General features: G+C 40.3%; 1 protein-coding gene across 1 annotated transcript in view; it reads right to left on the reverse strand.

Moving 5' to 3' along the window:
- The window catches only part of sptbn4b (spectrin, beta, non-erythrocytic 4b), a 61,818-nt gene that overhangs the window by 22,743 nt on the left and 24,833 nt on the right, over positions 1 to 14,242 (reverse strand). Inside the window, 1 exon segment of the mRNA XM_073486969.1 lies at positions 10,005 to 10,151. Coding sequence (XP_073343070.1) covers positions 10,005 to 10,151 — 147 coding nt within the window.

Below are 14,242 nucleotides of genomic sequence, written 5' to 3' on the forward strand. Positions count from 1 at the left end.
GCTGCTTTTTCTTTGTCATTAATGATAGTTTGTTAAGTATCTTTGGGGTTTTGGACTGCAACAATAGAAAGACATCACTTTGGGCTCACAGAAATTGTGATGTGCCTTTGTCACATTTTTTGGACACTTTATAGACTGAACGGTTAATCAATTAATTGTGAAAAAATTTGGCAGATAATTATATTTAGTTGCAACCCTAGTCCAGGACTTCCCAATTTCACCTCTGTACCAATGACATTTTTTAAATTCATCACTGTCTGTTTCATTACAAGTGCTGTTGCTGCAACACAGAGATACAAAAAAGGCAATCATGATCGGTCACCCACACATACAAGCGGCCTGCTCTGGCTAACAGAGTGGAGGTTCGAGAGATATGCACTCACACACACACACACAGCTGGAGATGACATATTTTCCAGAAGGTGACCAGCTAGAGGCAGAGATGAACACTGTCCCATCTACCTAAAAAGTGCCCTCCTGTCCTCCTCTGTGCTGCTTTAAAAGCATCTATTTGACTGGAGGAAGAGAACGACTGAACTTTTTTTATGTTACTTTTGTTTTATCAACCCCCTGAGTGTCTTTTTGTACTGAGAGCTTCAGAAGCTCAGAGTGCTCCAGGATTTGGGAGGTATAGGACAAAACACTCTGTTGGGATTCTTTCATTTCACTGCACCTTCCTATCTGATACGAACTTAAAATAAGTAAAGAGAAACATAAAGACACTGGGAGCTGGTTAACTCATACCAACAAAGTTTAAACACAATAATAATTTAAACAGAAATTAGATGTTCACTGTCGTGGGTCACTGTTAAAACCTGAAGTCTTCTAAACACCAAATTAGAGACATTGCTTTGAGATCTTTGAGACGGAATAATCAGTAAGAACTTTGCTGACAAATCAAGGAAAGAGATTTAAGTTTAAACCCTTCTAGTATTCAAGAAGACCAGTCAGAGGAGACCTTGCTTAGGGTGATAAGAGTCTTAACAACAGGGTTGCAGTGCTGGCAGAGGACGCTCCTGCATAGTATCACTGTGCGACATGTTTGATATGTTTTTTGTTTGTTTTTAAGGAAGCACTCTTCCAACACGTGTAGTTGTTGAATGTTAGAAAATAACTGTTGTGTCTTTGATCCAAATTATGCATGGTGCAGTTTTTAGCAGTAAAAAAAAAAGCAGCAGATACACATTTAACTGTGGACATAAACAGAATGGACTAATATAATGTCTTACAATAATGGGAAATATTGTTAAACAAAAACAGGGAGAGTGGGCCTTCAGCTCTCTGTGGGTGGACTGACAAGTCATCACTATATCTCTATGGACTCAACAAATGCAACAACCTCTCAAAATCCTTGAATTCTAGTGTCTGTGAAAATGTAGCTACTTTGCGTGTATTCAATTAAATCATATAACACACAGCCCTAAAATCAGTTTTAAATCAGAGGAACACAACATGACTTTCAGCCTTCTGTGTCTTCCTCAGTTTAGTCCAACTCTATATGCAGTATTGGTGTGAATTCTTCATGAGCAGCGCTGCCAAAGTATCTAAATAAAACTGGAATTGATTGAAAGAGAATAAAAATATAACAGCAGATCTCTGTCTCAGTTTAACATTTGTTCTCGGTGAGAGTGCTGGTATCATCACTGCTCCATTGATGTTCTCACCACACATACCTCCACACCCGCCCACACACACACCCCTACACACTCTCCCCATTTACACACACACACTATCTCACATACTGCAGAGCCAGCACTAACTACAGGTCAAAGCTTAATGCACACAGGGCTTTGTGAGTGAGGCAGGAGATAGGTGCACTTACATGCATTTATAATTTAGGTTTTGCCAATTCATTTAGCAAAAGATGTTATTTGTAGTTAGTGACTTAAAATAATTTTTACTTAGCCCTATTGATGGCAATAGCAGTAATTCTGACACTTCTCAAAAGGGAAATCTAAAAACCATGCCATAAAATTTGGTGCAGACATTCACTTTTTGTGTTGTTGTCTTAAAATTTGCCGTAATATCTACAGAGGGAGCAGGTCCTCTTCCATGGAATCCGTCATGTTGCACTGCCAATTTTCTACAGCAGCCTAAAACAGACAAACCAAACACTGGATCGAGAGATAGACTTTTTTTTAGCATTTTTAGCGGCCACAATAGGGGAAGGTGAGTCTGAGGGGCACTCATACCGCTAGATGCTAAATCCTACACACTCGACCTTAAATACTACGTAATACATATTCTTAAATCCAGTGGTTAACATGCATGATTAACTGTGCTTTGATGTAACTGCCAACGTTAGCATATCAGCTTTAAGCACTGCAGAGAGTAAGCAAAGCTGAGGCTAATAAAGTCTGATAAAAGTTAAGTTTAACAATGCAGTGCTGAGCCTGACAAACTGAAGCTAAGATATAAAAAAATGCCCAATGCACAGAGGATAAAGGATTTAAGAAAACACACAGCTTAGTAGATATTTAGAACATTAAAATATTAAGAAAGGTATTAAGCCTAGCCACAGTCTATTAACTTCAAATTATCCATCTCTTCACTAGTGTGTGTTATAACACAGAAAGAGTGAGTGAGAGTGGGATCAGGGCAGCAGTGGCTGCAATTGTTATTCTTAATGAGTTCATGAGGCCAATTAATTATCAAATGTAAGAGGAGAGAAGGGGATGGAATCAAAAAGCCCACTGGATTTAGGCGAGCAACTGCATTGGGAAGAAGCTGTTTTCACTGTGCACTCACACACTCCCCCACACACTCACATACACAAACAAACACAATCTGCTGCAACTGAAGCAAATCAGCCATTACAGCCACCAGCTTCTGTTGGTCTAAATCACTGCAGAGTTACATTACAGACATTGCAGAATGACTAGGCGTTTGGCATATCTTTACAACCATCGTGTCTTCGTGTTTAAAAAACAAAAGTCGGAAACCAGAAACCTGCAAGTGGCTCAACAATATTCTTGCATTTGGGAATTTCTACTTTAAGTTTTGTACAGAAGTTTTCACTCAGGTCATTCATTCACTCATAAACATCATCACAGCTTCATATTAGAGATATAATCTACATGTATTCAGAGTTTTTCATCTGGACCATGAAGCAAGCCCAGTCATCCTGCAGCGACAGAACAGCAGAGTTATTGATTAAACAACACATTACACATTCACAACACTGCAAACCTCAGCTCATTAGGTTTCGGCCCTCTTTACTACACTACATTAACACCTACTGTTGTAGGCTGAAACTTAACATCACTTCCTGTTAAATCTTGACATGTTTCCTGTCCCCTAGTTAAAGGTGAGCTAATCAAGATTGAGAGAGAGAAAGAGAAGGGGAAGGAAGGAGGAATGACCTTCACACATGAGCTGTACGAAGAGAGGAGGGAAGACGAGGAGGAAGGAGAGGGGATTGGACGGCTGTTGCTTGGCAACCGCCGCAAGCACAGGAAGAGGAGACTAGTCGCACAAGCCTCTGACAGCTGCTCGACGTCACAACAGAAAGTGACACAGCACACAAGGTGCATCATAATCTGCTGGGATCTCCCCATACACCGGCACACTGAAGAATTTAGTCGTCATTCAGGTTGATGGTGTCTTACTCAAGGGTACACTGTTAATGGCTCCTCATACAGGCTACATCACCTGAATGGCAATGGTAAACTCACATAACTAACAGTTTGTGAATGAAGAGCAGAACAAAACAGCAAACTAGGATGCCGCCGACTAAATCAGACTGTAAATCTCAAAATTTTATGACCTGGTGTCCCGTCCTCTCTGACGTACTCTGCTGAGCCACGATTGGAGAGTACAGTTTCGGACTTCTCCTTTCTTCAGCATTCTTTTCTACTGTAACATTTTTACAGTCATAATATTCGTTTCCCATCAATGACAGAATTGTTTGAATTGTGTTTGAAGCAAGAGTTGTTGTCACTGGGACAGCGGTAGAAATTTCAGGGGTAGAATGGAATAGAAACATCACTGATTTGATAATGATGGATCATGTCTCATGCTGTTTCCTGTAGTTAAATGTGTAGTCTTTGTAAACAAAACAGTTCACTTGGAAGAAGATGGAGATATTTCTAGGTAGGTAGGTAGGATATCATTAATGTTTAGGGCTGTCCATTATTGATTGATCTGACGATTATTTTCAAGATTAACTGATTAATCGTTCAAAAATGTCAAAAAAATGTGAAAAATACTCAGTACAATTTCCCAGAGCTGGAAGGGACGTCTTCAATTGACTTCTCTTGTCCAATCATCAGTCCAAAACTCTTCACTCATTATCATAAATGACAAAGAAAAGCAACAAATCCTCATAGAAACGAACCAGCATGTTTGAGATTTCTGCTTGAAAAATGACTAAAACAAATCAATCAATTGTCAAGATAGGTGGTTAAAGTGCTTCTTATAAAGAGGCGATGCAGGTGGACAAACAGAAGAAACTATGAGACTATCAGCAAATTTCTGTAACTACCAAAGACTAAAAAAGAAGCTCTTGCACACTGTTTACTCAGACTGTACAGAGTGAAACACAGATACATGCACCCTTACAAAAGGCTGACGCTACCCTAAAAACAAGCTTCACAGCGTCCAGAGAAGGATTCTTACCCAATTGCATAAATAGACTCTCAGAGGACACAAGCAGAGAGACACAACCAGGACACAAGAAGCAGACTGTTTGGACAGGAAGTACCACAAAGGACAGGACCACAATCAGCTCTAAAATAATACAATAACTACTGATTTTTACTTTTCAACTAATACAATCAGGATTCATATTCCAACCCTGTAATATTTTTTTTTTAACCATAATTTAACCCGGATAGGTCCCATTGAAATAGTGTTACAGTATATTACATCTCAAGGAACAAAGTGCACACAATTTCCAACAACTCTGTCTTTAAAAACAGATATAAAAGCAGACAAATAAATCAGATCATGGAGTTTTAAAGCATTCTGCAGAATACTCCAGTCTGAGGGTGCAGAATAACTAAAAGCCCTTTTCCCACTATGTTCAAACATTTGGTAGAAATAACACATGAAAGTCCTGTGATTGCAAAGAGAACTGTCCAACACTCTTTGGGGAAATATAATTACAGGGATGAGATGAGTCCATTTTGGTAATTAGATTAAAAGATGAGATTTCCATTAATCGGTTTTATTGTGGTTCGACTGTAAAACTGCAATTTTTCTTAAATCTTGTTTAAATGAAATCTAAGTGCTACTGGACAGTGCAATGTTTCTAACAGTAGCCAGCGATGGGTACAAATCCTTATCAGCATTACCATAACAAGATGCCAAATCCTATTAATTTTACCTTCCAAAAAAAATGCACGTTGCTAAGCAACGGCCATGGAGCAGGCTTGTGGGGTGAACATGGCTGCCACGTACGACTTTAAAAGCTAAACTCTGTCTGTCTGCCAACAGCTCGACGGCCCGGTGTGACTACAGTCTGCTACCTAAGAGCATGAGCTGGGATCACGAGAGCTGGATACGCACCAATACACGTTTGTACTTCCACACCCGTGAGGATCAAACAGGCATGATATATTTACTACCTAACATCGAACTCCAACCGCAACCTAATTTTATCCTTAACCCTAAAACTAAGTCTGGATCCTTGAACACTTTTATGAAGAGGTAATGATGAGCCAAACTTTCTAAAAATGTTCTCCTTGTCAACACCTAAAATTGGTCCTCACAAAGACCAACATACACAGTAAACAAACACAAACTTTTCCTTGCCACAAATGTCTTAATGGGCCTATTCCTTTATCTGCACCATAATGCTACTTTCTTAAAAACAAAAATGCTGTCTGACGCATCATCTTCTCAGTTTTGAGCACCTCCGTATCACGCAGGATCATGGTACTTTTTGGTAACATTCAGATACATGTGAAACGTGTTAATGTGGGCACATTTTTTCTCCATCTCTGTTGACAATTACGTCAAACTTCAAAATTATATTTAATTCTAGATTTTGAGCGTATTTTAAGTACATGTTGGTTACGGTCACTGTCCTATAGTTTGAACAGGCTTCACGGAAGTTTCCACACTCTTAACACCTTTGATTTTGTTGTTGGCTTGCAAGCTGGGCTTTTTGCGGAACAAATGGGGCTTGTTTTTATAAAAAAAATAAACCAAAAGAGGAGAGTATTTTAAGTTTTGTTTGAGCAGTGTATGGTATGACAAGTGTTGAGTAGGTTGTTATTGTTTTTTTTATTGTCTGCCAGTTACAGTCTTTCATGTAAAGATGCAAACAAAGACATGCACTTCACAATATTCTGATAATTCTTCAGCTTGTGGGCGTAAAAACAACAATGGACTCTTTTTAATATCAGAACAACAGCAGATTGTCTTTTACAGACAACCAAAGCCACTATTGAACAGCTGTCCAGTAATTAGTCATTTGAAAAGTAATTATGCCATTTATTTACGTTATTTAAAGATGCTACAAAGACATTTTAACTGGCTACAAAAGAGTTAAATTTAAAGCTGATGCCTCCATATGACCTACATGCATCAGAGAGAAAACTGGCTATATCTGAATAATTATCAAAGCTATTCTTAATGCCTATCACCAGGTTGGAAAAGTCATAAAATGAAAACTACTTTTTATGGCAGAGGGCTGAGGATGAATTGAGGAGTCTCACTGAGGACAAAGCTGCTCCATCGTCTGCTGGTTATACACTTAAACAAAGTTTATTTTGTTTCGATATGTCGACAGGGTATGCCAGAATCAACAAAAATAACTATATTTTTTACTTAAACAACTGAACAACTGGATCATATCCGTTTTCTTCAGAATAACAGCTACGAACAACACAGGACAAAGCGTGGATCACCAGTCAGCCTTCATTTTCCCAGAAGATTTTATGCCCGGTAGCAGACAAAATACAATAGTGAAAGTGAGGTTTATAGGGAACCAAGCTAAACACAGATGGTGTTGTTATTCTATTGCCATTTATTTCATTATGATAAGTTAAAGCAATAAACTATTTCCAGTTTAAACTGGCTAATTTTAGTTTTGCAAACTAGGAACCTACAATTATTGTCTATTAACCTTACATTTAACTATTGTTATCATTTACAGACATTATAAGAATACAAAAAGATACAAAAAGATACCACAGTGTTTCTCCTCCTGCTGCTCTCCTCTGTCTCTGTCTTTCTCTTTCTCTCCTCCGATAAACATTTTCCAGTCAGCCAACCTATGAATCTATAATGGAAACAGCTCGGTGCTCTCAGGCCTCGCTGTGCTGCTCCTACTACATTATATCACTGTACGTATATCATTACACATCAGTCAGTCATTTCCTCCACATCATATGCCCATGATATAGGCATACAGTACAAGCACACACTTGCTAACATGCACAAGACTACACACACTACACACACATACACACCAACTTCCCAAAGCCCACTATAGGAGAAGAAATAAAGTGAAATCACTGGGTTCTCAGCAACAGGCATACAGTAATTACACATAATGAGCAGCTTATAGGCCAGTAGTGGGTGAAGTTGCCTACCCACATAGCCAACGGCCACAATATTAAAGTGATCAGCGAGCTGATTGGAAGAGGACAGAGAGACGACCAGAAATCCCACAGCAAAGGTTGTTTTGTTTTGAAAAGTTACCTTTGTGGACATGAAAACAATAACTGTCATCTTTTAGTGGCTGTGGCAGATATACCTTCATGATTATCATTATTATTTTCATTTTTCTGCCACATTTTCTTAGGGTGGATGTTTGATGATCTTCACTGTACACATTTAATTAAAATATAACTCTAACTACTGCAATAACCAGTGCAAGCTGGCCCACAGCCTCAGACTTTGAAAAACCTGGTTTTAGTGACAAAGTCAAAGCAGGCTGCAGCCATCAAATGGCTAGTATTTTTGTTTGATAAACTGATCATTGAAATAGTGGCTGATTCATTTTCAACTAATCGATAATTGAAAGTATCAACGGTATCAAAGGTTTACAGTATATGCACAGATAACACACAACGCAGTGTTGTGCCTTGGCTCCATCACTCTGCTCCCATCAGGGGAGTTCAGTTTGAGCCCTGCCCAGGATGAGACTGCAGAGCATCGAGCCATTATGCCACAGACTGTCTGCAACATATTATGAATGAAAACTGGCATTTAGTGTCGCAATATTTAAGGGTTTTGATCGTAGCACAAGTGCTACGCTTTATGATAATAAATGTAGTGTCAATGTAGTGTTTATTCAGTAGAAATACAGTAGTTATTTGGCTTTCCTCACAACACATGCACTGTCATGATGTGTTTATATCATACCCTGCTCAGACAAAACTACAGCCTGCTAAACTTCACACTCACATTTCTACAGCAGCCAATATGGGTTCATTAGCATCCATGTGTCCTGTCAAAACTCTCTCAGCAGCCACTCACTGTTACTCACTCTGAAGAGTCATCACATATAATATCTAATTTTGTATACTGACAGGCACAGAGAGCTGCTGAATGCTAGCCATCAACTGTCAACATCATCTGATGACCTGAAACAACATCAACCTGTCAGAAAGACAAGCATGGGCGTGTATTAGAGGCATATTTAGCTTTAGCATCAGAAAGCCTCCTGTAGCTTTAGTTTGATAGGCTTTTTGTAGAATTTCAACATAACACGCTCACACACAACGCCATGTAGTGAGACTGCCTAAAACAAGATCACAGATCAGCGATGAGTTACAGGTGGCCTGAGGGAATTTGGCACTGAACTACAGATCTACTAACCAGTAATGATCTTACACATCCAGATTCACTGCAGCTAGTCAGACGTGTGAACACAACAGCCCAGAGTCATCCCAGTGAAACCTGGACGTGTAGCTGGGGAAACACTGGATAACCCAATTACGTCTGTGTCGACTGCAGCTTCAGACAAGACGTTGCTGTGCTGTATAAATCTCCTTAATATGAAACAGATCCTATCGGGACAGAGCAGTGGTGAAGGTTACAGAGCTCCCCTCTATTTAAAAACCCTCTGTAATACTTTTTGCCAGGACAGTTTTGCCAAGGACAGTTGTATAAAACAGTTGACACTGGGTAGAGACAGGATGTGCAACTCTGATGACTGATGTCCAAGCTTTGTTTACATCAGTGATTCCTGCCTGAAGGGACATAGGGTCACTTTTCTCTTTAAAATAAGATAAATACATTTTAAAATACCACAGTAGGCAAGCTAGCATTTACAGTATACCTTAAATATGAAGATATGTAACTTTTTATTTATTCTACAGCTTTGTTATCAATCGCTTGATATTAAGTACTTTTTAAACTGCAGACTTTAAACTGAAGGGAAATTGGCTCAAAGTTGACATAATAATGTGAACACTTGATAATTATAGTGTATAGACTTTATCTCCGACACTTTATATAGTATGCCACAAAGAAGCCTGGTATTCAGCATTTTGACATGTGACTATTCGAAGCAAGATATGATAAACAAAGCTTCAGATGTGCCAAATCACCTGTGCACAGATTGCAGAAGTATTGGTAAAAAAACCCTACAAAATAAGTACTTTTGTTGAGGGGAATAGTCTACAAATATGTCTGACAAATACTGCTAATTGACCTTTCAGATGACGTGTTCATTTTTTGCCCAACTCTGTGGTCCTTTCTCAATATGAACTATCTACAAAGTCATTACACAAATTATCACATAAGGTCATTGGGTCCAAGTCCAAGTAAATTACTTGTTTGATTTCACTTTCAAACCAATATTTCATGCCATTCCTTTTCTACCCTGTCATCCTCCTCACAGTGTTACTGTCATAAGAATCACAAATACTATATAATAAAATACACATGGGCATTATTCCATGTTCCACAATGGCATTTTCTCCTGTTCCAAGGAGCCAAAGGGCAGAAACCTCACTGAACATCAGAGTGACCATTTAAACTTCACAGCAAGAGAAATAAAAGTACCAAATCTGTGTCTTCAGGGGAAGGAAAAAAACAGCACTCACCTTTTCAATTTTATCCAGCCATTCCTTATTCTGGGCCAACTCGGCCATGAAGGCCTGGTGCTTCAGCCATTTCTTGTGAAGCTTCTGGGTCTCGTCTCGGCTGCTGTCCCTCGCCATCAGCATCTTTTCACACACCCAGTCCCCCAGCTGTGCAAGTGAGACAGGGAGAGAAGAGGAGTGGGAAAGAGAGAGAGGTGTCAATATTGAATGAGTGTACATACTGTAAATAACTTACAGTATGGGCACGACTTCCTGCACGTCCAGTCACTTCACCAAAATTGGTATAATCCATGCTAACTGAACGCTAATCCTCACTCTTTGGTACAGCAAATCATTCGTTCATGAGGATCTAGGTTAGCGACTTTCTAGAATTAATACTTCTTACACTATATTATTGCTTAGCCTACTTAGCTAACACTGCTTAAAGCCTTGACAGTGCCGCTGGTGTATCAATTACTATGATGAACCAGGAAACCAGGAAAAGACAACGCTTATGTCATATCTTGCTAAATCATAATGTCCAAAGTCTATGATGATATATAGTCTCATATCATGATAACGATATAATATCGATACATTGCCAGGCCCTAAATACCTGTTGGTGTGCATGGACTGAATTCTCATTTTAAAAGATTTGGATACACCAAAACACTCACACACACTGAAATTGAGACACATTTGTTTGATTGCATAAGAAACACACACACACACACACTTACAGTACATTATCATAATTCATACATGAACATTTTCATTAGCTTCTGTTATGAGGAAAAGCTAAATATAAATAGGATAGAGATAGTGTAGATAAACACACCAGTGACACATACAGTGGGAAATACAAGGTCAAACACACAGACATGAATATTTAATGACGCACAGCAGGCACATGTAGGCAGACACACGTGTACCAACAAGCATGGCCGCAAGAATTCACATGTACACACAACACAACAGATCAGTGTCCTCAGCATTAACACATACCCACACAGTAGAGAGCCCCACACACACACACGTCTCCACTCTCCATCAAAGAGTAAAATCTGTCTGTGTTAGGCAAACACACAGTGAAACACCTCACGCCTGCGCTGACAGCATCACCAACAAATTCAGGTCAGCATCAGCACCCTCGTTTCTCCGTCATCATCATCCTCACACCTGCATGCAACGTTTCCACCTGCACCTCTGTCCCTCTCTCCTAACCCAACCGTAAAGCGAGTAACCCGTTTACCGGCGGCGTTTAACTGGAACAGCCCGCGGGATTGTGGCAGCTGCAGGCAGCCGCTGGTATCCGCATCCTCGCTGGTTTGCCGTCACACACATGCAAAGACGCTCTTCACCGCAGAGTCGGATGGAGAGAGAGAGAATGAGGAAAGGAAGCTACAAGAGAGCTAGACAGAAAGAGAAGCGTCTTCTGGAGACAGCGACACAAAAGGTTTGCTGAAAGGAGAATGCCAAGCAGGAGGGTAAATAACAACAACAATACAGAAGGCTGAGGAGACAGACTGGAGACTTCAAACTGAGTCTGCGCTCTCTCTCTCTCTCTCTCTCTCTCTCTCTCTCTCTCCTTGTGTTGCCGAGGACTTGCTGTACGCTCAACCAGGAAAGAGAGGAGGGGCAGGGGCGGATCAGTGAAGAGCAAGAGGGCAAGAATGAGGATGAGTGAGAGAAGAAGAAGAAGAAGAAAAAAATCATCCTCCCCAAAACAATAAAATGGCTGGCAGCCGAGCCGGTGCATGGGCGCCCCTCCCCTGCTTCACACCTTCAGCGAGTGGGCAAGCAAGTGTGTGAGCAGGCAGCCTGGCTGGTTGGAGGAGAGATGAAGTGGAGGAGGAGGAGAGGAGAGGAGAGGGAGGAGCAAAAGACTGGGATTTTGGGGGCAGGGGATTCAGGCAGCGCCTCTAGGCTCACCGGTCACGGCTAATGATGCTGAGCTGGAGGAGGTGGAGGGGGGAGGTGGGCTTAAAATGGTGTCAAAATGAGTGTGAAGGGAAAGAAAGGCTGAAAAACATCAGATATGTTTGGGGGGACTGAAGCACGCCGGTCTCCACTAACAGCCAAGCTCTCGACTCCTCTACAGCTGCTTTTGTTTCATCCTTCCCCTCCTGCACCACACACACACCAACCCCCTCTACCATCCTTCCTTCCTCTCTGCAGCAGTCCCAGGCAGCTGTACTCTCTGTCTCCAGCTTGCCTGACGCTGCTGCAGTGGTAAAGCAGAGAGAAAAGAGAGAGAGAGAGAGACACAGAAGAGGTTTGGACAGAGCAAAAGAGAAAGAAAAGAGGAGGGGCGACAGTGGGAAGACAGACAGTAGAGGATTGGACAGAGCAGTGATTTATCCTGAATGATGTATTTGTAGTTTGATAGATTTACTGCTCCTCTTTCCTTTAAAGGACGGGGGTTGGATGTCTGTCTAACGCCCCCTCCGTTTGTCACCTCTTCCTGAAGCCATCACACACAATCACAGACGGGTAAGGACATGCCGACTAACATGTGTAAACATGCCTCACACATTCACACACACCTACAAGCAGAGGCCAACAAGAAACAGTAGTGAGCACGCGCACACTCATAAGGATTTTTACAAACACATGTGCACAAACACAGGTTCGCTCTCACACATACATTACACACAGGTCTGATGACTGCAGAGGTCATGAAGGGTCACAGCCTGATGCCCCCCTTGAGACTGTAAATGAATTGAATGAGGGAAAAGGAGGAGGGAGGGAGTGTGTGTTGGGGGGCTGAGGGGTGGTGGAGAATGAATGAAGATGAGTGAGGGAGGGGGAGGAGGAGATAGAGAAGTTTGTCTGACGTGGGAAGGGAAGAAGAGGACATTCAAAGAGGGAGAGGGGAGGATTTGTAGCCTCATCATCTCGTCATCAGACCTCATGTATTTGAGCCAGCGGTTTCAGTGCACATCTCTAGAAAACCCGGCATGTGTCGACAAAAGCGCCCAGATTCAGTAAAGTTGATGAGAAAGTGTGGAACTAGAAACATTAATCCAATCAATTACTCAAGTAACAGAAAATGTATTAACAAGTTTTGTCTTTTTCTCTTTTTTTGTGTCACTATAAATCAAATCTGTTTGGGTTTTGGACTATTCATTGGACAAAATCTTTTGAAGATGTCACACTGACATCTGGGAAATTATGATGGATATTTTTTGACATTTGATTAACTAAATCTTCGAGTGGTAAATCAAAAATAATTGATTAATCAGTGGTGGAAAGTAACTAGGTACATTTACTCAAGTGCCGTACTTCAAGTACAGTACAGTATTTCTGTTTTTTGCTACTAAATATTTTATACTACTCCAGTACACTTCAGAAGCAAATATTAGACTTTTTACTCCACGACAGTTATATGACAAGTTAAGGTACTAGATATTTTGCAGATTTTACTTACTGCAAAATATGATCAACAAATACATTTTGATGTAATATTGTACATTAAGATAAATCTGTATTGGCTACCCTGAAGGGAAACTCACAAGCTACCCTATATAAAGCTGTTAAACCACCTTTACCAGCTTCAACATGAATGTACATACAAATGATTAAATTACGTGACCTGTTGAGTCCAGGAAAAGTGTTATTCTGCTACATGGGAAAAAAATAGATAAAGAAGAGAAATGGATTAAAAAGAAGAATAATCATTTGGCTCAATATCTAAAATAAGAAAAGAAAAAGAAAATGGTCTTAACACTGTTTACCTTCTGTAATGTCTGAATTGACAGAAGAAAAGCACAAACAGGCTCAAAACTGTGATTAATGCATACAAAGGGACTTTGCATGTGTTACAACTATTATATAAAGACACACTGTGTTTAGCAAAGCAGCCTTTGGGCATACATATTGCTCTTTTCCTGAAACACACCAGGAGGTGAATCTGGGTGAAAAGCTACAGTATGAACTCTAACTGAGTTCACCCCTTCAGTGCCCTCTGGTCCTGTAGATGGAGTTGTACTGAGATGGGGACAGGTTGAATAGGGACTATGAAGATTATATAAGAGGGGGAAAAAAATACTGTGGAGTGTTTTTTATTTGTATTTTTTCAAGACTCCAGTAAGTGAATTTGCGTTAATATTAAAGTTTGTTACAAAATTGTGTCCAATCACCAAGTCAACTGAGAGCCCATGAGGCTGTTTACTCGTATCTGTGTACTGCTGGAGTAATTAGCAAATAACTAAAAAAACACTTGAAAATGTGGTTTTGTATTTGGTAATAAATAACAC

The sequence above is a fragment of the Pagrus major genome, chromosome 2 (assembly GCF_040436345.1).
Source record: "Pagrus major chromosome 2, Pma_NU_1.0".
NCBI classification, from domain to species: Eukaryota; Metazoa; Chordata; class Actinopteri; order Spariformes; family Sparidae; genus Pagrus; species Pagrus major.